This window comes from Taudactylus pleione, unplaced genomic scaffold, assembly GCF_031769625.1.
Source record: "Taudactylus pleione unplaced genomic scaffold, aTauple2 ptg000702l, whole genome shotgun sequence".
In the NCBI taxonomy this organism is placed as follows: domain Eukaryota; kingdom Metazoa; phylum Chordata; class Amphibia; order Anura; family Myobatrachidae; genus Taudactylus; species Taudactylus pleione.
This window is the reverse complement of record NW_028285104.1, coordinates 118,599-144,033: the sequence shown is the minus strand read 5'-3', so window position 1 is coordinate 144,033 and position 25,435 is coordinate 118,599. Positions and strand designations below refer to the sequence as shown.

The 25,435-nt window shown below is 47.9% G+C and overlaps 1 protein-coding gene across 3 annotated transcripts in view; it reads left to right on the top strand.

Annotated features, from left to right (window-relative positions):
- The window catches only part of RFC4 (replication factor C subunit 4), a 78,579-nt gene that overhangs the window by 8,916 nt on the left and 44,228 nt on the right, over positions 1-25,435 (top strand). For 2 of the 3 annotated variants that reach the window (XM_088456374.1, XM_088456375.1), the window contains exons 3-5: positions 1,989-2,067; positions 18,314-18,393; positions 20,407-20,526. In XM_088456374.1, coding sequence (XP_088312500.1) covers positions 1,989-2,067; positions 18,314-18,393; positions 20,407-20,526 — 279 coding nt within the window. The remainder of the gene's footprint in view (positions 1-1,988; positions 2,068-18,313; positions 18,394-20,406; positions 20,527-25,435) is intronic. The other variant, XM_088456376.1, reaches the window with a different exon arrangement.

Sequence of the window (25,435 nt, the reverse complement as noted above, 5' to 3'; positions counted from 1 at the left end):
AAAACAGGGCAGGAACCTTTAATAGATTCTATGGGGGTAATTCAATTCGATATGCCGCGATGTTGGGCTGCGCACATGTTGGACAATTACAGTATTTCTAACATTTCAAGTTTTCTCCCCCACTTCTATGGGGTGCAAGGGAAACTGATGCCAGTAGGATACAGTGTGCCGTTCCAGAAATCACATTGTTTTGATGTTGGGAATTGTATCCTAAGACCGACAACAGTGTATGTAGCTTGTTAGGAAAACTTCATGAAACCTCTGTCCTATAGTAGTAAGTAAGTGAGCTAATATGATAATGCAGTGTAATATTTACAATTGTCCATTTGGGGGCACTCCAACGTCACTCTCTAGAAAACCTATTCAGAGCACTTTTATGAACAATAATAAAAATAGATGTTTTCTGTTTAATTTTACTGGGAAATATGGAATTGCAGGTCTACTTAACTTGTGCTGGCCATACACGCTACAATTATCGGGGTGATCCGCCTAATATCGGCGTATCGCCCCAATAATTGTAGCGTGTGCGCGGGCGACCGAGGGTTAAATATTGCTCGGTCGGGCATGCAGGATTGTCCAGCATGCCCGTCTGATGCGATATTTACCCGGTAACTGTCGGCCGCATCGGGCAGTGTATGCCCAGCGCGGCCGACAGACAGACATTTCCTGTGTAACAAGGAAATGTCTCCTCCCCGGGGAGCGGAGCGCGGATGTCGGGCTATACTCTGTGAGATTTCTCTCAGTGTATGCCGGCGACTTCTGCGGCTGGCAGCCGGCCAGATAAAATGTCTGTCGGTCTGACAGACATTTTATCTGGCTGTGTATGCCCAGCATTAAAATTGCATGAAGAATTATTTTGGTTGAGCAGCTCATAGTTTCATGCAATAATAAAGTGATATGGGTCAATCCAATTAGGTGCTAGTCGGCTTGTGCAAGCTGTTTTCACTGTAAACTCCCACTGCGAATTGCAGTTGATAACCTATTCCAAACTTGCATTTCTTTTCCAGTGTAAATTTGTGTTTTTTTTTTTTTTTTCTTGTGTGCACTCCCTGAGGGTGTGAAAAGGTAGGACAATCTTTATTTTAAGATAAAAATGTCAGGGCACAGTGAAGAACCCCTTGGACGACTCTCCCCTCCCCCCTAATGACTAATTAGACATTTGGAAGCTTTCAATTGGCTTCATTGGCCCAATAATTTAGTCATTCTCGGGTGTTTAAAATAAATTAAAAAAAAATACTTTTTTGCATTTTTTGTTTAATTGGTTTGAGTAAATGAGAATTTTTTTTTTTTAAATGTACAAATCAATTGTCACGTTTAAAAACTTCCAGTACTTTCCTTGTGACAACTAACTGCCTTCTATCTGTTTCTGCTAACGAAGTGGTCACTTTTTTGGGGTCCATGATGGTATCCACTCTTTTTCATGCTCTTCTCACAAATCGCATGTTAAAGAAAATTTGTATACCCCTGCCGTGAGTAACGTGAATAGGCAATTCTAATTGAATCTTGCGTTTCTTTGGAGTGTGCATTCGAGCTTGATTTTGCAAACTCGCACCTAATTGGATTGACCTCTTACATGAGAATTGTTTATTACTACAGCGAACTTGGTGCTGCTCTGTTCTGCTTTCTCTATATTTATAAATAGTGCACACAGATCAGAATAGATTCTGTAAATATGTAACCACACTACTAATCTTCTTTTTTTTTTTTTTTTTCATTATTATTTTAATGATTTACTAATGTTAAGCATAGTGTGACCTAGGTACAGTATTTCCATTTATATTTAGGGATTTTTTTTAATTCAACATCTAACTATGCAAGAAAAAATGACAACTATTCATATCCTTAATCCTACTTGGTTTTCCAGCTGCTTTGCATGCTGTTGGGTAGCAGCTGGAAAACCATTGGCTGGTTATTCATGTTTCATTGCATGGCATATATTTCTCCATTCTATTTCCATCAAACATTAACTAGCTTTGATTTCCCTCTAGCCGTCCCAAATGTGTGGATGAAGTTGCTTTCCAAGAGGAGGTGGTGGCTGTGCTAAAAAAGTCACTGGAAGGTGCAGATGTGAGTAAGAAAGTGAATGGTACAATTGAACATGTTTTCTTATGACCTGAGAATGTAAATGTGCACACCATCCATTTATTTTGGAACAGCATTTGTTCCCGCTTGACACTGTCTCGATTGCATTTGTGAGGACAAACTGGGTTGGAAAGACCGCTTAGAGCAGTCTTTAGGCCTTATTTTTATTATGTCTAGTCTATCTCTAGATGCATTTTGCCATAGCCCCATTGAAAATGTAATTAAAATAAAAGCAACATTACAGGTATAAGTAGTTTATTATTCTCTACAGTTTTGCTGATTGCTACATTTCTTACTAGACTGTAGCTATGTTACAAATATTTATTTGTACCAGCTTAAGACATTCACTTTACCATTTAAGGCTAAATGAAGTAGCCTTATGTTCCAGAAATTATTTCACTTATTTTAAAAGTTGAGTGTATAGTGTTGTTACTTCTATATGGAGACCATAAATAAATTGTATATGAATTAAAATTATTTGATCTGGGCTAATTCCATGAATTTGTTGCATAAAAAACACAGCAAAACTGTAGTTTATAATTAGGAAACCATTATACTTTTTAATGCTTATTTGATGCCTAACACAAGTCCACATTTTTTTCTCGATTTTGTAACTAATGAAACAGTAAAATGAGAACCTTTTTCTTTCTTTTTTTTTTTTTTTTTTTTTTTAACAAAGTGAGATGTAAATTAAGACTTGACAAATCCCGTTTGGTTGTTATGCCGTAAATAATAAAATGCACCCTTGTGCCAAAGGCAGTTTCCTGATTTTGTAAGCTCCGCCTCTTGTCCTGCTCTGGATGGCAGATGGATGGAAACTATTTGGATTGGTTCCTGACACTTTTTTTTTTTTTTTTTTTCCCCATACACCTCTTTCCCATCACTACTAATGGAATTATTTTAGCTGGAGCTCTGGGGTTGCTGCAGCTGTAGTTTGCTAATGTAAGGCACAGCTTTGGCCTTGGTAATAGTGATGGAAGAACTAAGTTTTCCAACAAATGCAAATTGCTTGAGTTACAGTGGGGAATTGTTCAGTGCAAGCATATTAGTAATTATTATTATTTTCATTATTTTTTCAGTAGAGGGAACAAGTTGGAGAGTACTTTTGTGAGAGCACCAGTTGGTGTAAAATTCCTGTTTTTTGTGATCGACACAAGTTTTGTATAAATTTATTGATAAGTGAGGCCGTATAATGTATAAGATTTCCAGCATTTTTTTTGTTGATAGATGGGTCTGATGCTGGAAGTGCACACTCGAGAATTTCTTGGGCAGGGTCAGTTGCGTAACTATATAAATTTTGCTCCCCCTGACACAAAAGTTTCTGGCGTCTCTCCCAAGGCATTTTAGTAAAACTAATACAGGGCTGTTTCTAGGCAATTTGGCTCCCAGTGTGAACAGTTAAAAATGTGCCCATAGAAATTTAACATTATTTGTAATTTTTCCTCCTTGTAGTAATGTCCCTTACACATTATGTCACACACCGTAATGTCCCTTACACATTATGTCACACACCGTAATGCCCCTTACACATTGTCACACACCGTAATGCCCCTTACACATTGTCACACACCGTAATGCCCCTTACACATTGTCACACACCGTAATGCCCCTTACACATTGTCACACACCGTAATGCCCCTTACACATTGTCACACACCCTAATGCCCCTTACACATTGTCACACGCCCTAATGCCTTGTACACATTGTCACGCCCTAATGCCCCTTGCACAAGATGCCACACACCCTAATGCCCCTTGCACAAGATGCCACACACCCTAATGCTCCTGACACCATTTTATGTCCCACTGTAAGGCTTCTAATTCGTTTTAAATTACTATTGTTATGCTCTAGGTTCCATGCTCGTTGCCAGGGGTTTCTATGCTCGTTGCCATAGGTCTCATGCTCGTTGCCAGGGGTTTTACTGCAGAAGATGCAGCTTTCTGCATCTTCTCCCGGTGGTGCCAGCGTTCCCAGAGCTTGCGGGTAACGCTATGCATGCTGTGCTTCCCTGACAGACGCTAGAGGTCAAATAGGACCTCTAGCATCTGTCTCCTTCTAGGCGGTGGCCATTTTTGAAGGGACATTTTCAGCAGATTCCATGCGGATGGCTAGACCACATGGAATCTGCATAAACACTTCCCCCAAACCACCACACCCCCCAAGGGGTCTGCAGTGGCTATTGTTACACCCCTGGGCAGGGTGCTGATCACCCAGGAAAGCACATTTTAATTTTAAAGAGCAACATTTTAAATTCTGTGAGCTGCAAGAATTACAGTAGAAAACATAGGAACCCAGAAAATCTTCTGCTCCTGTAACTTACAACACTGTTTATCCCCAATATGACTAATTTGAAGTTTTATAACAGTGTATACTCCTCAGTGACTGCACAGCTCACCTCACTGGCCACTCACTTGATGTCTGTGATAGTGTCCAGGTAGCGGATCTTGTAGTAGTCTATCAGGGCTGGAATGTTGTCCATCTCTTGATTTCTAATCTTAAAGCGGCAGTTCGGCAGCAAGTTGTTGCAGTTAAAAACGAGCAAGTTCTCGGACCCAAATAGCACGTGATCTCCTGGGCAGCATCGGAGTCCCAGTCAGCAGGACACTCCAAAAAAGAACAAGGCACGTTTCTACACTTACAAAAAGGGGCAGAGCATGGAGCACTGCTAAAACAGCCTAGTATGCGCATCATGATGTTACCTACCCATGTTTATAGCCCCACCCCATGAAAATGTTGTCATAGTTTGCAAAAATTTGAATTGTAAAATTACTTATATGACCTTGTAAAAATTTACTTTGATTTAAAATTAGTGACTACAAGGGATGTGACTGACTTTCACACAAACATGTCTGCATTATGCAGTAAGCCACACAAACATGTCTGCCCTCCAGACATTCTCTTTGTAAGAATGAGGTTCAGAGTACCCTCCTCTAAATCAAAATATCTTGCCTTCATTAAGACACTAAAAATGCCTTATTAATTTTGAGTTGATATACTCAGAATAATTGGGTTCTGTGCTTACCGTTTTATGGCCATCTGGATCTCTAGTGCAGCAAAATAACAAGTGGTAGTAGACTCCAAAGCCGTACTTTTGTTACCACTGGTTTCCCAGTTCTAAAAGAAAAAACTCATACAGATTTGACCTCAATGGGCATATTCATTTAGCTGCAAAGTTTCACAAAGGGTAGAAACATTGTTTTTTTTTCATGCATCCTACAGAAGTGCGAACAAAAATAAGAAAGCATTTACCTACCATGATAACCAGAAGTGCGTGAAACATTGCAGTATTTTGAGTCTGACACAGAGTGTGGGGCTGATTCTGAATTTGGAATAAAGTAATAAAGAGCAGGTAACTACGCACCTTGGCAAAATCATGTTGCACTGCAGGTGGGGCAGATTTAAAATGTGCAATTATTTAGATTTGAGGGCATGTCCTAGTTCAACTATAAATTGTGATGTAAAAATAAAGCCGTCCATGCCAAAAAAGAAATAATTGCACCCCTTGCATTGTCCAGGTGCATAGTTACTTGTTCTTTTTTGCTTTGCTCCCATCTCCGATACATAGTGTGTGTGTGTGTGTGTGTGTGTGTCTTGTTTCCAAAAGGTACCAAATCCATCTGAACAAGTTTTACAGCAATGGAAAAAGAACCGCTGAGGATATGCAATTGAAGTGACCTCGGTCATTCTTTGCTCCTATATTCGGTCTGTGCAAAACATGACATTTACATACGTCACAAAGATATTTTGCCCTTTATTATGGAGTTATTCAACAAATTTGGATTTGGTAGCTTTTGGAAACAAATAGGGATTTGGTAAATTTTGGCATGCATCTTCAATTTAAAATACATGTAGTTCCATTACACTACAAAGACTGTTTGACTGTAACTATTTGTTACTTAATAGCAAGTATTCCCTATAGTATTAGCGTTCCCGCTAGGCTGTTTTAGCGGGGCGCGGCGCCCTGCCCTTCTTCTGGAGGGCAAAAAGCACCCTGCCCTCCAGGAGGAGGGCAAAAAGCGCCCTGCCCTCACAGCCTGCGGGAGCCGTTCTCACCCGCGGGACGCAGTGTCCCGCGGGTGGAGAAACATGCGGTGACCCGGTCGCCGCCGGAGAATAGACGCCGGGCGCATGCACCCGGCATCTATTCTCCCTCTCTGCAGGGCTTGGGGGCTGCCCGGCGTGTCTGTAAGTGCCGGGCACGCCCCCAAGAGTGACGAAAAGGGGACGCGTCTTATAGACACGCCCCCTTTTCCGATGACCACGCCCCCTTCTCGGTCGCGCACGCCTTCGGCGCGCACACAGGCATGCCCTCTCTAGCTCCGGCGCCCTGCCTCCCACCGGAGCTAGAGGGAACACTATAGTATAACTATATATGTATAGTTTATTTTTAAATTCAGTTCACTGCCCGATTATATCGTGTGTGCGTCGGCCAGTGTGCACCAGCGATATGTCTGTAAACGACATTGTTCAGATATATGTCCCGTCGACTGTGCTGCACAGCCGATGCCCACTATATCTGCAAATATATTGGGGCATTGTGCTGTGGGTACAGACCATCAGCCGACCGCCCGTACACTCGCTGGAAGGACCGGCAGTGATAGCTGAAATGGGTGGGCGCATGTAAATGCCCGCTCAGTTGTGACGCCAGTCATTATGAATCGGGCAGTCTGTATGCGGAACATATGTTCTGCACAGTCTGCAGATATATTGATCCGATGTGTACCCACCTTTACATTTGTTTGCTATTACAAGAGCATACAGTGCCTTGCAAAAGTATTCAGCCCTCTTTGCATTTTTCATGTTTTGTTGCCTCACAACCTGGAATTAAAATGGATTGTTTGAAGGTGTGCATCATTTCATTCACAGACCATGCCTACAACTGTGAAGTTGTTTTTTTTTTATATTGTGAATCCAACATGTAGGACAACAGAAAACTTCAGAGTGCATAACTATTCACCCCCCCTAAAGTCAGTACTTTGTCGAGCCACCTTTTGCGGCAATTGCAGCTGTAAGTCGCTTTGGATAAGTCTCTATGAGCTTGCCACATCTTGCCCCTGGGATTTTTGCCCATTCCTCAATGCAAAACTGCTCCAGCTCCTTCATGTTGGATGGTTTCCGCTTGTGGACAGCAATCTTCAAGTCTGACCACAGATTCTCAATTGGATTGAGATCTTGGCTTTAACTAGGCCATTCCAACATGTTTAAATGTTTCCCCTTAAACCACTCGAGTGTTGCTTTAGCAGTATGCTTCGGGTCATTGTCCTGCTGGAAGGTGAACCTCCGTCCCATTCTCAAATCACAGGCAGACTGAACCAGGTTTTGCTCAAGAATATCCCTGTATTTAGTACCAGCCATCTTTCCTTCGACTCAAATCAGTTTACCAGTCCCTGCTGCTAAAAACATCCCCACAGCATGATGCTGCCACCACCATGTTTCACTGTGGAGATGGTGTTCTTGGGGTGATGTGTTGGGTTTGTGCCAGACATAGTGTTTTCCTTGGTGGCCGAAAAGTTAAATTTTAGTCTCATCTGACCAGAGCACCTTCCTCCATACATGGATTTGATGGTGCTCCGGGAGATCATCAAAGATTTGGGTATTTTTTTATAACTCCACCCAGAATTGTACTTCTCAACAACTTTGTCCCTGTCTTGTTTGGAGAGCGCCTTGGTCTGCATGGTGTGATGCCTCTTGCTTAGTGGTGTTGCAGCCTCTGGGGCCTTTCAGAGGCCCCAGAGGCTGACCCACAATGTGACACTTAGATTTCACACAGGTGGACTTCATTTCACTAATTGGGCCCCAGAGGCTCCACAAACAAGGAGCTGCTGCAGAATGACTTCTTCCTGCTGAGGAGAATTGATGAGTGTGTATATGTCTGTGTGTGTCTGATGGAGGGAAGTTATTAGGTGCTGAGCAGGGGTGTTAATGAGTGAATAGGCTGATGGATGCTGCGTGGGAAGATATTTATGGGAGCTAATAGTGTGGATGAAAGCTGTAGGGCTGAAAATTTCACCAATGAAAATGAAACACGATTTGGTACCTTTTGCTATGAAACACTAACTGGATGTGGTACTTTCTGCTATAAAATGCCATTTTCCAAGCCCTGTACCAAAGGGATTTGGAATAAATTGGTAGTTTGGATCTGGAAGTAATGTGCGCCTAGATAATAATGTAATGCCACCTAAAACTCATTTGACATTTTTAGGGGATTTGGTACCTTTTGGAAACGTGCTCCTTATAGAGAGAGATTATTTATTTTTTTTGTTGGTAAATGTCATGTAACATGCCGTTTGCACATTCAAGAGTCTGTTTCCGAATTTTACTGATCTGTATTCACAAAAAATAAAATTGTGCTTAATATTTTTAAAGTGCATTTATACCAGTTAGTACAACCTAGGGAAGCCAGTTGCGCCCCATATTTGTAATTCCAAGATTCGGGTTTGAAAAAATCTCAATCCAGGGATTTCCAGGATTGAATTGTACAAGGATATCCTTGCTCTCTCCCCCCTCCTGCTTTCCTTCTCCTTAAGGTGGATACACACTAAAATGACTGATAAGCCGGGTGGCCAATCAGTCATCCTATCTGACGATTAAGTGCAGACACACATTAATCGTTGTCCGATGTGTCATGCCTGTACACACAGCACAATGTGCCAATATATCTGCTGTGCTGCACAGCCAACGCAATGTCTCTGAACAGCGTTGTACACACCCGCCGAAGCACCCACAATATATATGGGACCATTCACTTGAACGGCCGATATATATGCCAGTGTGTACCCAGCATTAGTCTCTCCCTGGCATACCTCTTTCCCTTACACTTGCCTTAAAGCCACAAAGGGGTGGTCAGAAGGAGCTTTCCTTGTCGGCAGACGCGTTGTTCAGTTCCCTCCCAAGCTCAACTGATGTAGAAGAGCTGGGTTCCTATGATGCAGCTGCTCTGTCACTGATTGGCTGGGAGCACGACTCAGTGATGAAGTCACCGTGCAGTGTGCTCGCAGCCTTTCAGTGACCGAAAGCAATTGCATTATGGGACTGCTTTTATACTAAGGGCAGCTGGGAGCGCCTGAGAGGACCAGATAATGCGACTGGAACAGAGAAGGGAAGTGTTAACCCTCTGCCCCTACCCCAGGACTGGCAAACCTTTGGCTCTCCAGCTGTAGTGAAAATACCAGCATGCTTTATCAGCTGATCGATGGGAAGGTATGCTGGGACTTGTAGTTTCACAACAGCTAGAGAGCCAATTGTTTGCCACGCCTGGCCTAATTAATACACAGTGTGTTTTGAAGCCTGTATTACCCAGGATTTAATAATTACTGTATAATCCCTGGTATTTAGTTAAATCTCTTGCTAGTTAGGTACACTTTCAGAAATGCAACAAAAAGCATAGGTTCCTTTCTTTTTATTTCTGTATAAAAAATATATATAAATGAGGCATTCTCAGAATGGTGATTTCTTGCTACATTCTTTACAAGTTGTACTGTAGCTAGAACCTGTTAAATGTAATAAATCGCCGAACCATTTCTCCAGAGTCTAAATGTACTTGATGGCAGGGCTGTGGATGTCGGTACCAAAACCTTATACTCAGGCTCGTCTATTTTATAACTATCCATCTTTATACATTTGGCATTTATGATGGAGTCTGTTTTATATGTATTTTATCTAGACTAAATTTGAACTCTTAGGTAATCTGTGCAATACATGATTTTATTAAAGTTCAAATAGTAGTTTGTCATTAGGTAGTAGAAGTCCACATGTAAACAATGACAGCAGTATGGGTTAATTATATCGCTGTGTAGTGGATGACTGCTGCAGGTGGTAACTGGTAATTATATCGCTGTGTAGTGGATGACTGCTGCAGGTGGTAACTGGTAATTATATCGCTGTGTAGTGGATGACTGCTGCAGGTGGTAACTGGTAATTATCGCTGTGTAGTGGATGACTGCTGCAGGTGGTAACTGGTAATTATCGCTGTGTAGTGGATGACTGCTGCAGGTGGTAACTGGTAATTATCGCTGTGTAGTGGATGACTGCTGCAGGTGGTAACTGGTAATTATCGCTGTGTAGTGGATGACTGCTGCAGGTGGTAACTGGTAATTATATCGCTGTGTAGTGGATGACTGCTGCAGCTGGTAACTGGTAATTATCGCTGTGTAGTGGATGATTGCTGCAGGTGGTAACTGGTAATTATCGCTGTGTAGTGAATGACTGCTGCTTGCTCCGCCGCATCCCCATAGATCCGCGAATCGCGGCATAATGCCGCAAGGGGACAGGGCTACACGCGTAGGTAAAAAAAACATTTGGTCTTTCGAGGGGGTACTGAGTACTGGCTGGTGCACTACAGGCGGCACCAGGGATACTGATACAAGGGGCAGAGCGGAGGTAGTAGCCGCTGCTCCTCTGACATAGCTGTAATCCTGTGACCTAGTCAGGAGGAGTGCTGTGCATGCATTGTGTCTGGACACAGGAGGGAGAGGAGCTCAGCAGCACTGCCACCGTTGTGATCGCACCTGGATGACGCTGCGCAGTATCTGTGGGAGTTTTTTGGTGTTACCGAGTACCAGAGTCAGAGCAGAGAGGTAAGGAGGCTGGGGGGGGCGTACGCTCCAATCGTCTCCCCTCTGTATCAGCCACTGCTACCACCAATGGCTACTATGGTCGTAATTGGATAACCAAATACAATATTGCTTATGTGCAATATTTGTTATATATCAGCTCTAAAAGAAGCTGAGACTTTGATTACTCAGCCTTCTTATCAAAAGGTGCAGAAAGGTGCATACTGGATGTTCCCTCTAATTCATGCAGCATTTGTGTAAAGTAGTGGTTCTCAAACTCTGTCCTCGGGACCTCTAACATCTCACATTTTCCAAAGCACCTGGCTGGGCACAGGAGTATAACCAACTGTCACATTTTTAAGATCCACAGGTGACCTGGAAAACATGAACTGTTTGGGGTCCTGAGGACCGAGTTTGAGAACCACTTGTATAAGGCAAAGGGTGAAGGGACATAATTTTTAAACCCTTTTTGTGGATATCTACAAAATGTAAGTATCCCTTAAATGTATTACACGGGTACCGCAACAGATAACCCATATCTGCTGTGGTTCCCTTGTTTCTGCAATAGCAGTCCCCATAGGTTTTATGAGGGTATATATATATATTTGATTTATCTTCACATTCCAGAGCTTGGCCCAGTCATCCTAAGGTTCAGTTATGTGGTGGTGAATAGGATTGCGCTTTGTCTATATATTTTATTATGGTCAGCCACCAGCACTGCTTTTGCCTATCACATTGACCATAAATAATTTGGTCCTGGACCTCTAACCCACGGCACCAGTTTGGGAACCACTGATTTAGTGAGTTGTATGATTGATACAGGTTGTGTTTAAAATTCTGTGAAAGCTTCATTAAAATCCAATGAGGAATGCATGCACACTTAAATTGGCAAATGTGGAATGTGAACGCATGTTCTGAGTAATTTCCTTTAATACTTTGTGTGATATCAGAGCGTGAATTGCATTGGAATAATGTAGGTAACCTTTGAATGAATAGGGGGGTGTCTTCTCGCCAGCTTTACTAACTAGTTTAACCTACTGTTCTTCATGTTTATCCATAAAGATAATGACTCGTGCTTGAGGCCATTCATTTTATTTATATATTGTTTCAATGAAACTAAAGTGTGTACCTGGCTAAGCCTTAGTTAGCCACTACTACTATTGTGGCTGACATTCAATCTGATTTCTGATTATTATACACAGTGTGACGGTTGTAAGTAAACAATTTTGAAGATTCGTAGTAGAAAATTTTAAGTTGGATACTACTCAAAAACAAATTCCCTTATCATTTCTCATGAACTCCCACAGGCTGTGTGCTATTCTCCCCCTACACTATCAAACCCAAGAGCAGGAGAGTCTGTGCCAAGTCAGCTACCCAGCAGAAGTGATGGGAGGAATACATCTTCCCTCTAAATTTATTTAGCACAAGTTCCAGAATCTGTTATGCATGATGCTTATTTATTCACGGATAAAGTTTATTTATCCCAAATCATTTGGGGCACCATCTATGGCTGAAATATTTCACACATACTGGGTTGCTCATTGTGTAACACCTTGGCCCTCATGGTGACTGATGCATATGACATAATCACCAGAAAGCAACCACTTTTTTCCCTTTTATAATGGGCTACTAGTTTAAAAGTACCACACTAAGCAAGTAAAGTATGTTTCTGTTTGTGTATAAGGAAATGTTTCATGGCTTGACAGAACTTGCATTTCTACTTCAGGGTCCATAGGGTATCCACAGGATACCTTGGGTATAGGTGTGACGTCAGTCGCTGGGCACCATAGAGTTAAGCTTTTCGGCCTCCCAGGATGCACTAGGGTCCCCCTCCTATACCCCGCCCCCGAGCCAAGGCACCTCAGTTTAGTTTGGTGCCCGGCCGGCGTCGGGTGCACCTGTCGGAGTGGGGGGCTAGAAGAGACCCTGAAGCTTTCTTCAGTGCAGCTGTGGCTGGACATCTGGATGTACAGCATGGACAGTCAGTCCTGACTTCCATGCTGTCTTCCCTACACCCCCGCCGGTACCAGAACGCTGGTACTGATCCGGGGATGCTGGTGAGCATCTGGCCGGATCCAAGGGGGACAAAGGTAAGCAGCGGGGTCCCGCGGTGGGTCCCCGCTTGTCACATGGTCCTAAGTCCCCAGGCAGGGGGCTCCCTGGGGACTGGCTGCAGCGTGGAGCCAGGCGACCAACCTGCGCTTTCCACTACCCCCTGGGACAGCGGACCGCAGTAGAGCGGTAGCGCTGCGGCATCCCAGGGGTTAAATGCATGCCAGGGGAGCGCGCCTTCCCTGTCTCACAGCCGGCGCCTACCCCGCTGCACACAGCCCTCTCTGCATGCTGCCGACTGGTCCTGTGGCAGCGCTCCTCCCCCAGGCCAGCCTCCTCTCTGCTCCTCGGCGGCCATCTTATCCAGAACGCATGGTGAACGCTGCTGGAAGCGCTGGACGGAAGCATCGTGGTCTGGGTCCCCCTGCATACATCTCCTCCGCTGTGGCTCAGGTCTGTGTATGCAGCGCTGTGTCCTACCAGGCCCTGTGTCTGTGTAGTTGAGTAATCAGCGCTGTTAGTGCAGGAATTGTTATTTCTCTGCATTGTATGTGACTGTGCTAGCGCTGCCTGTAACTTTTCTTCTCTAAACTGTCAGCTTTATTACTGTCCCTGTTCTTTCTGCTAAAGCCCTTGCGGTGCTGCAGGGTGGTCTCTCGCCTATTTAATACTTAATTGGTGAGAGAGGTCACATACGTGGTGCCATCATGTCTGAAAGTGATTTTCCCCTCCGGCTACAGTGTACCACGTGTGAAGTACCGTTAGCGGAGGGGGAGGGTAGCGCGGAGGGCCTTTGCCGGCAGTGTTTGTCCATGGCGCGGCCTATTACGGTTACAGCACCGGTACAGGAGCCGCCCTGGGCTTGTTTCGCTCAGGCGTTAACAGCTTTAGTGGGCCAGTTAGCTCCGCAGCCCGCGTTTACTCCGATGGGTTTGTCCCAGCAGTCTGTGGTTTCGCCACCCATGCAGGGGTTCCCACGACAATTGGTGGTACCCCACAGTCTCCCTATTTCCCCGCTCCCGGGTTCTCAGGAGCCAGCGTGGGTTAACTCCCTGACGAGTTCTGTACAGCACTTGTCGGATGTGTTGCAAGGGGAGTCTGTGATGCGGCCTCATAAAAGGCCGGTGGCGTCTTTGTCCGCTCCTTATGAGGATGACGAAGGGACGTCTGATGATGGGGAGATTCTGGATCCTTACGATCAGGAACCTCTCCATACTAAGGACGCTGATGCGAAGTCCAAAGTATATATTCCTGGACTTATTCGGGCGGTCCGCACAGCCTTGGTGATTGAGGACGAAGTTCCCCCAGCGGCTAAATCTAAGTATGCCTTTTTCAAAGATGTGAAGGGCGATGCCACAGTCTTTCCTCTTTCGGGTCAGTTGGTGGACCATTTAGAGGAGGCGTGGAAACAACCTGGCAAAAGATACCAGCCGCAGAGACGCCTGGCGGTGGCTTATCCGTTCGCGGATAATTATTTTGCGAAGTGGGAATCCCCTCCACAGGTGGATTCTCACGTGACCCGTCTTGTCCGTAGTGCCACATTGCCGATGCCATCCATGTCCTCCCTTAAGGATGCTACGGACCGCAAGGTAGAAATCTGCCTGAAGTCCGCTTATTCCCTTGCAGGGGGGGCAGCACGGCCGGCTATGGCCATTTGCTGGGTTGCCAGAGCGATGGAGCGCTGGGCGGATTCATTAGAGGCTTCTTTTGAATCCGACTGTCCGGCCGAACAATCTCCGTGATTCGGCCACCTACATCAACGAGGCGGCTCTAGACATTAGTACTCTGGTGTCTAGAATTTCTTCAGCAGCGGTAGCTGCTCGTCGCACCTTGTGGCTGCGATCCTGGAAGGCGGACGCAGATTCCAAGAAAGGTCTGGAAGCGTTGCCGTTTACCGGAGAAGTTCTCTTCGGTCCGGATCTGGATAAGATCGTGGCCACGCTGGCGGCAGCCAAATCTGCTTGTCTCCCGTCGGCCGCTGCTCCTTCTGGTTCGGGACCATCGTCCTTTCGGTCATCTAGGGCCCAGGGCAGGCCCAAACCACAGTCGTTTCCTCGACAGGCTGGCCCTAAGAAATCGGTCAAGCCCCGGAAGCAGGCATGGAGTACCAGACGTCCGGCCCCCAAGCCAGATGACAAGCCTGCGGCCTGACAGTCCGGGCCTCCCTTTGGGGGATCCCAGGGTGGGAGGCCGCCTGCTACAGTTCGCCCAGTGTTGGTCGACCACTACGACAGACACTTGGGTTCTGGAGGTGGTTTCCCACGGATACGCCCTCTCCTTCCGGCACAGACCCCCGGCTCGCTTCTTCACCACGGGTCTACCATCAGACCGGAACAAGGCTACGGAGCTGCGGAAGGTATTGCACACTATGCTCCAGGCTGGAGTTATAGTGCCTGTTCCATTCTCCCAGAGGGGCCAGGGTTTCTATTCAAATCTATTTTTGGTACAGAAACCCAATGGGTCATATCGTCCGATTCTCAACCTCAAAGCACTCAACAAGTCTTTGCGGGTCCCGAAGTTTCGGATGGAGACCCTACGGTCCATCATTCTGGCGCTGGAACCTGGGGACTACATGGTGTCATTGGACATACAGGACGCTTTCCTGCATGTCCCTATTCTTTTGCGCCATCAACAGTTCCTCAGGTTTGCAATCCGCAGCGACCACTTCCAGTTTCGGGCGTTACCTTTTGGCCTGGCAACAGCACCACGTGTTTTCACCAAGGTGATGGCGGTCATGGCGGCTTCTCTGCGGCTGCAGGGAGTCCGCATGTTGCCGTATTTGGACGACCTGTTATTGGTGGCAGGATCTCCAGAGCTCCTGTTACGCCACTTGGACCTGACCATTGCACTGCTGCAACGGCACGGCTGGCTAATCAACTGGCAGAAGTCCACTCTAATCCCGTCTCGGAGGATTCTGCATCTTGGAGCGACTCGGGACAGCAAAGGATCTTCGTGACGGAGGACAAGATCTCTGCTTTTACAGTCAAGGGTGCGCAGTTGCCTGCACAGCCGCCGGGTGTCCTTACACTCGGCGATTAGGTTACTGGGCTCCATGGTGTCGGTGTTCGACATGGTGGAATACGCCCAGTTTCACTCCAGACCTCTGCAGCACCTGATCCTGTCCAAGTGGAACGGGCTGCCTCAGTCTCTGAAGTCCCAGACGATTGTGCTCACCCAGGAGGTTCGCCTGTCCCTTGCGTGGTGGTTACAGACGACCCACCTCAACAAGGGATGTCTGTTCTGGGTTCCAAATTGGGTCCTGTTGACAACGGACGCCAGTCTTCGGGGCTGGGGAGCAGTTTCGGGTCCACACTTGTTCCAGGGCAGGTGGACGCCGACAGAAGCGGAGCTTCCAATAAATATCTTGGAACTCCGTGCGGTCTTCAATGCTCTCCAGCAGGCACAGCGGTTTCTCCAGGCTCGCCCGGTGCAGGTCCAGTCGGACAACGCTACCACCGTGGCCTACATAAACAGGCAAGGAGGAACTCGCAGTCGGGCGGCTCTCGTAGAGGTCTCTCGGATCCTGGTTTGGGCGGAGCGCAATCTTCCGGCCATATCAGCGGTCTTCATCCCGGGAGTGCTAAATTGGGAGGCGGACTTTCTAAGTTGCCAGGACGTTCATCCGGGGGAATGGTCCCTGCACCCGGACGTTTTTCAACTACTGGTGGACAGGTGGGGTCTTCCAGAAATCGACCTCATGGCGTCCCGGCACAGCAACAAGTTGCCGGTGTACGGGTCTCGCACAAGAGACGAAGGGGCGTCTCTGGTGGATGCTCTGTCCGTCCGGTGGACGTTTCGGTTCGCATACCTGTTCCCTCCGGTCTCCCTTCTTCCACGGGTAATCCGGAAATTCAAACAGGAAGGAGGGACGCTCCTGTTGATAGCTCCCGCGTGGCCCAGACGGCACTGGTTCTCAGACCTTCAGGGTCTGTCCGTGGACAGTCCTCTGCGGTTGCCGCTACGACCGGACCTTCTGTCTCAGGGTCCTTGCCTTCACCCGGACCTGACTCGGCTGTCTTTGACAGCGTGGCTGTTGAGACGGCCATGCTGAGGTCCCGGGGGTTTTCCAGCTCTGTGGTGCGTACCATGTTACGAGCTCGGAAACCGTCTTCCGCGAGGATATACCATCGCGTGTGGCATACGTTCTTCCAGTGGTGTCGACCGAGAGGTTATGCACCATGGGAGTTTCGTCTGTCTCGGATTCTCGCCTTCCTGCAAGCGGGACTAGATCATGGGCTTCGCCTTGCTTCTTTGAAGGTACAGGTTTCGGCCCTATCTGTCTGGTTTCACCGTAGGATTGCTACAATCCCGGATGTGCGCACCTTTATGCAGGGTGTTCTCCGCATTCAGCCGCCCTTTGTTCCACCTGTGGCGCCTTGGGATTTGGCTGTGGTCCTGAGGGCTCTCCAAGGACCGCCGTTTGAACCACTGGGCTCAGTGGATCTTAAATGGCTAACAGCTAAGACTGTTTTCCTTCTGGCCATTGCTTCGGCCAGACGTGTTTCTGAGTTAGGGGCTCTTTCTTGTAGACCCCCTTTCTTGGTTTTTTATGGGAACAGGGCAGTGCTCCGCACTCGGCCCGAGTTTCTTCCCAAAGTTGTTTCCCAGTTTCATGTTAACGAGGAAATAGTTGTTCCGGCCTTTAACTCACCGGGTCTTTCCGTGGGTGAGGCCTCTTTGGATGTTGTGCGGGCCTTAAGGACTTATGTGGACCGCACTTCTTCGTTTAGGAAGTCGGACGCTTTGTTTGTCCTCTATGGCTTCCGTAAAAAGGGTTGGCCTGCTTCAAAGCAAACTTTGGCAGCCTGGATCCGTATGGCTATTTCTGAAGCTTATCTTCATGAAGGCCTACCGGTCCCTCCTTCTCTGAAGGCTCATTCCACTAGGTCTGTGGGTCCTTCGTGGGCAGCTCGACGTGGTGCCTCGGCAGTTCAGATCTGCAAGGCTGCTACGTGGTCCTCTGTCCATACCTTCGTGAGGTATTACAGGTTTGACACCTTCGCCTCTCAGGATGCTTCCTTCGGGCGGTGGATTCTCCTTTCTGCACAGGAGCGTCCCCACCCTTAAAGGATACTGCTTTGGGACATCCCCAAGGTATCCTGTGGATACCCTATGGACCCTGAAGTAGAAAATATGAGATATGGTAAGAACTTACCCTTGATATCTCTATTTCTACGAAGTCCATAGGGTTCCATAGGACTCCCGCCCTGTCGCACCTGTGCTGCAGATGGGCTTTGCTCTGGTCACCAGTTTTCCGTCTCCCTCTGGTGAGAATGTGATTCTTGTATGTGTCCAGATCTTTGTTCTCTCTCTTCCTTCTCCTCCTCCGGCCTATGGCTTGATAACTAACTGAGGTGCCTTGGCTCGGGGGCGGGGTATAGGAGGGGGACCCTAGTGCATCCTGGGAGGCTGAAAAGCTTAACTCTATGGTGCCCAGCGACTGACGTCACACCTATACCCAAGGTATCCTGTGGAACCCTATGGACTTCGTAGAAATAGAGATAACAAGGGTAAGTTCTTACCATATCTCATATTATTTGTGTATAAATTTTTTTTTTTTTTTTTTTTTTACTGGATTGCTATTTTGGTATGTTTACTTGTTTTATTGTTTTTCTTCCTTCACTAGCTCCCTAATCTTCTATTCTATGGGCCACCCGGAACTGGAAAAACATCAACAATTTTGGCAGCAGCCAGAGAGCTCTATGGGTATGTTACAATAGAAAACAAAAGGCAACGCTCTATAACCTGCTGACCCTGCAACATACTGAACAACTCATTGTCTACTTTGTTTGCTCTATGGTCCTGTGCTTAATTCCTCAGTTTTATGTGGGAGGAGGTACTTGTGCATTTCTTTAGCTGTAAAATACACTCATACTTGGTATATATCCTGAAAGCAGTGTATTATCTTTCATCTTTCCCAGTGGTAATCAAAGCAAAACTGCAGTTGTTCCTAAGTTTTTACTACTTATGTTTCTGAAACTGAAGTGTGTTAAGTTATATAGCGCCAAAGGAGCATCTGCCTTTCCTTAAAATAATTGGTGTAGGTAAAGTATATTTATTGCTCAATTTAATTGATCTTGTTTCTATTATTTAGTGATTATTTAGCAATTTTCCTTTGAATGTCAAGTAAAGCCAAAATAACATTTAATATATATCCAAGACTGTGTTACTGAGCAGAATACCATGCATGATGTAAATGTAATGTTTATACTTAAATATGTCCACTCTTTAACTCCTTTCAAAGAGGTTGTCGTGTTACAGGTGAGCTGTTATACTAATGCAGCATATAGTGAGTGTGGCTGCCCCATAGACTGCGTACGCAGTCGTATAGTGTGTACCAAACTTTACTCAGATGCCGAACAGTTTAAGGTTATTCACTTTTATTGTGTCCCTTTTAGAGCACTGGGGCAGATGTATCTTCTAAAGAGTAGGGAAGTGGACCAGTGGAGAAGTTGCCCATACAACCACTCAGCTTCTATTATTTTATAGACTGAACTTTTTAAATGCTAGCTAGAAGCTATTTGATTGCTATGGAAACTTCTCCATTGGTCCACTTCTCTACTCTTTAGGAGACTTGGTACATCTCCCCCAGGGGAAATGTATCAATGCTTGGAAAGAAAGTACCAACCTGTCAGCTTCTAACTAATTTTTCACCCCTCCTGTAAAATGAGTTAGGTGTTTAGTTTGTATCTGTGCTTAATTTCTCCAAGGTTTGATACCTCTCCCTCACTATGCTAAAGGTATTGAAGGAGCTTCAGCTTTCTGTAGTAGTGTGTTTAGTAATTTGCTTTATAAGAGATGTGCAATAGATTTTCAGCTGAACTATGACTATTGTATTCTACCTTAATTGTATAGGTCTGATTTTTTTTTTTTTCTTTTTTCGCTTTAGGGGTCATTTCAAGCAGCCAACATACTGTGAGCTGTCACTCTGAACTTTTTATTATGTATGGCTCAGAGTTTTCAAACTGATTAGAGTGCAGTCACCCTGGACTACTGTGAAATAACTTGTCAGTGTGTTTGACCCAACCCACAAGGCTTGTTTTAAATGGGTTAGATAAACTTGAACCCTGTAGTGACTCGGTTAATGCCCATATCAAACATGTAACTTCTGACCTAGATTAATATCAATATTTAGATTTAAGTACAAGGGGATGCAGTCAAGAAGCCGACGGTCGAAATAGCGACCACCGGCTTCCCGACTGTCAAATCCCGGCAGGGGACTAATGACAGGCGTTGAAATCTCGACGCCTGTCATACCTACGCCGGGAGCCCGACTCCCGGCATACCGAACGAAGGTAAGCCAGGCACCGAGTGCGGACAGTCGCGGGGGTGATGGATTAGGGGCACCTGGGGGGACTTAGGGTTAGGGCCCACCCCAGCAGGGTTAGGTTAGGGGAGGTTAGGGTTAGGCACCCCTAAGGGGGGGAAGGGAGAGGGTTAGGGATAGTTAGAAACTTACCTTAGTCGGGATCCTGCTGTTCTGCTTTCCGGCGTCTGTATAGCATCCGCCAGGCTAACATCTGGCGGTATTTCATACAGATTCCGTACAAGGATAGTTCTATAAATATTGTCACAGCAGATGTGCTCTCTGGAGTTAATGTCTTGTATTGTAGGGCATTGTGCAAAATTTATTCTTTTTGATTATATCTTTATTTTTTTCTTCTTGCAGGTACTAATGGATTTTTTTATTTAACTGCTATATGTTCAATTTGTTTACAGACCAGAATTGTTTCGACAGCGAGTACTAGAATTAAATGCATCTGATGAAAGAGGAATACAAGTAGTTCGGGAGAAAGTGAAAAACTTCTCTCAGCTGACAGTTGCTGGGACCCGTCATGAGTAAGCCGCATGTTTGTTTTGCATGTTACCTATGTGGTATACTTAGTCATGTCAAATTAAAGAAGCAGACTATTAAATGACTTCAAAAATATTTTCAGACCTGCTTAGTTGATTTGGTAACAATAGATCCAATATCCATGATTTCTATTTCAGGGTCCATAGGGGTCCACAGGGTGACCTTGGGGTATAGCTGGATCCTGGATCCTCGGGCACCACGGAGTTAAAGCTTTTAGCTGCTCCCAGGATGCACTTGGGTCTAACCTCCCCTATACCCCGCCCCCGAGCCACAGGCACCTCAGTTTAAGATGGTGCCCGGCCGGAGTCGGGTCACCCTGCGGGGGGGGGTCTGCAGGAGCAGCCCCCTAAAGCTTTTTTAACTTAGTTAAATTTATTTATTTTTTGACTACAGTTTTTTCTTTTTCTCCAGAGCGGCAGCGATGGGCTGTCTGTACAGACGCCCACGCTGCCGCTCCTTCTCCCTGCTGGCGCCGCGACGCCAGCACTGAACTGGGGATCGCGGCGGGGGAAGCCAGAGTCTGTACTAGCCGGACTCTGGCTTCCCCCGGGACTGCTGCCGGAAGACGCCGGGGAGATCAGGTAAGCCGCGCACCGCTGATTAGCGGCGGTGCGCGGGTAATGCCTTTCATATGCAGTCCCATGCCCCCGGTCTAGGGGACAGACCGGAGGCGCTAGCGGTGGCGGCGGGCCCCCCCTCCATCGGAGGCATACCCCGCCAGACCACTAGACCACCAGGGTAATTAAGCGGCAAGCGGGATGCCGCAACCTTGGGGGTTAAATATGCTAGCCAGGGGAGGAAGCCTTCCCTGTCAGCGGCTCCTCCCCTCAGCTCAGCGCGCCTTTCAGCTCGGAGTCTGGCGTCGCTGAGCTGCAGCTACTCGGGCCACTCCTCCTCTGAGGTCTCCAGCGGCCATTTTCTTACTGGCAGCGTGGATACTCTCAGGGAGCACGCGGACCTGTCCCCCTGTGTACCTCTCCCCCGACAAGGACAGTGTACACAGCACTATAGCCCTCCCAGACACTGAATCTGGGCAGGTTGATTGTAGTGGAAAGGTGCAGTGAGTATATCTTCCTGCATGGTATGTGACTTTTGCTAGTGCTGCCTGTCTGTGTCTTTTTTCTACTTACTGTCAGCCTGTACCTATCCCTTTCCTTCTCCTACAAGCCCTACAGGTGTGCGGGGGAAGGGTGTTTCTACTGACCTCACCTATATAGATCACGTATTTGTGAGGTCCGTCACATACAGTTGTGTGCTACACTGTGCCATATTGTGGGCTGTTGTTCAGCACACTGGTGAGTGCGCACGTTTTCTTCCTAAGTCATGTCTGAGGAGGAGATTGAGCACTCCGGGGCTCCAGCATTGTTCTCCTGCAGGCGCTGTTCTGCAGGAGTGGATAGGGAGGATTTGTCACAGGACGGCCTGTGCGGACGGTGCCAGGCGGTTCCTGGTACGTCTAAACCTCCCATTTCGCAGGAGCCACCATGGGCGATGTTTTCCCAGGTGCTGGTGTCCATCGCGGACCGTCTGTCGGTCCCGACTGCCGCCCCTACTAGGGCGTTGCCCCAGCCTGCCATCCCCCATTCCCCGGGTGTCCCACAATTATTGCAGACTCCCCTGGGGTCTCAGCCTGTTGGTCCCTATGCGGGGTTGCCAATGTATATTCAGTCCACCCCTGTGGCACAGCCGGCTGTGGTGCCGTTTCAGGCTCCTGTGACAGCTCCTCCACCCTGGGTGGATGCGCTTTCCCACACTGTCCAAGATTTGGCTGCAGCATCTTCGGCTTTTCAGTCGATGTTGCGCAGTGACGTGCCCTCCAGGGCGTCTAAACGCTCAGTCATGGCACAGGCTGCGCATCTTTCGGATTCTGAGGGGTTCTCGGATGATGGTGAGGTACAGGATGACTCAGCCTCAGATGCCTCAGTCCAGGAGGTAGACACTAAGTCTTCCATCAATGTGCGGGCTCTGGTTAAGGCGGTGCGGTCTATTCTTCTGATTGAGAATGAGGCACCCGCTCCCAAGTCAAGGTATCCTAGTTTTAAAAAAGCTAAGGTTACTTCTACAGCATTCCCCTTGTCTGATCAGTTGACTGATCACATGGCGGTGGCCTGGCAGACGCCCAGTAAGCGTTTCCTGCCACAGAAACGCTTGGCGTCCAATTATCCATTCCCGGAAGCGCATTGTAAGAAATGGGAAACTCCGCCTGCAGTCGATTCCCATGTAACACGCCTCATCAGGAGTGCTACTTTGCCATTGCCGTCTATATCCTCGCTGAAGGATCCTACGGACAGGAAGGTGGAGACTTGTCTAAAGTCTATTTATTCTCTCTCAGGGGCTGTAGCCCGGCCATCTCCTGGGTGGCCAAGGCCATTGAGGGGTGGGCCAACGCCTTGGAGGACACGTTTACGGATGAATCTCCGGACGTCCAGAGGGCGTTGTTAGGACAGATGAGATGCCGCCTCCTACATTGGAGAAGCATCTTTGGATGCTAGCCTGTTGACCTCTAGGGTTTCGGCGGCAGCAGTGTCTGCTCGTAGATCCTTGTGGTTGCGGTCTTGGAGAGCAGACGCGGATTCAAAGAAAGGCTTGGAGGCCTTACCTTTTAATGGGGAATTACTATTTGGTCCGGACCTGGACAAAATAGTAGATACCCTGGCAAAATCCAAGTCAGCCTTCCTCCCTTCAGCTACTACACCTGCTAAGGTCCGGAGCTCGGCGTTTCGTTCCTTTCGGGTTCAGGGCAAGGCAAAGGGTCAGTCCTTCCCGAGGCAGTCCGCACCCAAGACCGCCTCAAAGCCAAAGAAGCAAGCCTGGAGTGCTAGGCGCCCATCTTCCAAGCCAGAAGATAAGCCTTCTGCGTGATGGGACGGGCCTCCCTCTGGGGGACCCCAGAGTGGGAGGCCGACTTCTTCAATTCGCCCAGTGCTGGCACAATACCACCACGGATGCCTGGGTGCGAGAAGTGGTCTCCCAGGGGTACGCCCTGTCTTTTCGGCACAGGCCGCCTTGCCAGTTTTTTTGCACAAGTCCTTCTCAGGACAAAACCAAGGCCTTGCAGGTTCAGGAAGCCATAGAGGCCTTGCTGACGGCGAGGGGTCATTATACCCGTACCACAGTCTCAACGTGGGATGTGGGGTATTACTCTACGCTGTTTCTGGTGCAGAAACCCAATGGCTCTCATCGCCCCATCCTCAATTTGAAGTCCCTGAACAGGTTTCTCAGGGTTCCCAAATTCAGGATGGAAACTTTGCGTTCCATCATACTGGCGATGGAACCGGGGGATTATATGGTCTCCCTGGATATCCAGGACGCCTACCTCCATGTGCCTATAGCAACATCGCACCAACGGTTTCTGCGGTTTGCTATTCTCCACAACCCCTACCAATTCAGGGCTCTACCCTTTGGTCTCTCCACGGCACCAAGGGTATTTACCAAGGTGATGGCGGTCATGGCGGCTCACCTTCGGAGCCAGGGGATACGGTTGCTACCGTATCTAGACGACCTCCTCTTGCTGGCAAGCTCCCCGGAGGTACTGATCCAGCATCTCCACCTGACGGTCGCTTGTCTACAGGCGCACGGCTGGTTGATCAACTGGAAGAAATCCTCCCTCATCCCATCACAACGGATGGTTCATTTGGGGGCCCTGCTGGACTCTCGTCAGCAACGGATTTTTCTGACTCCAGAGAAGGTCTCCTCCTTACAGCTGCGGATTCACAGTTGTCTGAGCAGTGGCAGAGTGTCGGTGCACTCAGCGATGAGAGTTTTGGGGTCCATGGTGTCGGCATTCGACATGGTGGAGTTTGCCCAGTTCCATTCCAGGCCCCTGCAGGGGCTGATTCTTTCAGAATGGAACGGATTGCCACACAGGATCCGCTCTCAGATGCTGGTGTTGTCCTCGGAGGTGCGTCTGTCCCTAGCCTGGTGGCTGCAGACAGCGCATCTCCTGGAGGGGCGCCCCTTTTGGATCCCGGAATGGGTTCTGCTCACGACAGATGCCAGTCTCCGGGGTTGGGGGGCGGTGACAGGCTCCTTGTCACTTCAGGGTCGTTGGTCGGCGGAGGAAGCGATTCTTCCCATCAACATCCTGGAACTGCGGGCAGTATACAGAGCCCTGCAGTCGTCCGGCACCGCTCTTCACGGAAGGGCCGTTCAGGTGCAGTCAGACAACGCCACCACGGTGGCGTACATCAATCACCAGGGAGGGACTCGCAGTCGAGCTGCGATGTCGGAGGTGTCCCGCGTCCTGGCTTGGGCGGAGCGCTATCTTCCAGCTCTCGGCAGTTTTCATCCCAGGAGTCCTCAATTGGGAGGCAGACTTCCTCAGCCGTTACGATGTGCATCCCGAGGAATGGTCGCTTCATCCAGAGGTATTCCAACTACTCGTGGACAAGTGGGGGCTGCCAGAGCTGGACCTGATGGCGTCCCGTTACAATCACAAGCTGCCTGTTTACGGGTCAAGGACAAGGGACGCAGGCGCAAGTCTGATAGACGCGCTGTCGGTGAAATGGCTGTTTCAACTGGCTTACTTGTTCCCTCCGATATCTCTGCTGCCTCGGGTCCTGCGCAAGTTCAAACAGGACGGAGGCACACTGATCCTGGTGGCCCAGAAGGCCGTGGTACTCCGATCTGCGGAGCCTGTCCATCGACGCTCCGTACCTCCTACCTCAACGGCGGGACCTGTTGTCTCAGGGGCCCTGTCTTCACCCGGATCTGGGTCGACTATCTTTGACGGCGTGGCTCTTGAGACAGCCGTCCTGAGGTCTCGGGGCTTTTCTAGCTCCGTTATTACCACCATGCTGAGGGCGCGCAAGCCTGCTTCCGCGAGGATCTATCACAGAGTGTGGCACACTTACTTTCAGTGGTGCGAGGCCAGAAACTATGATCCCCAGGTGT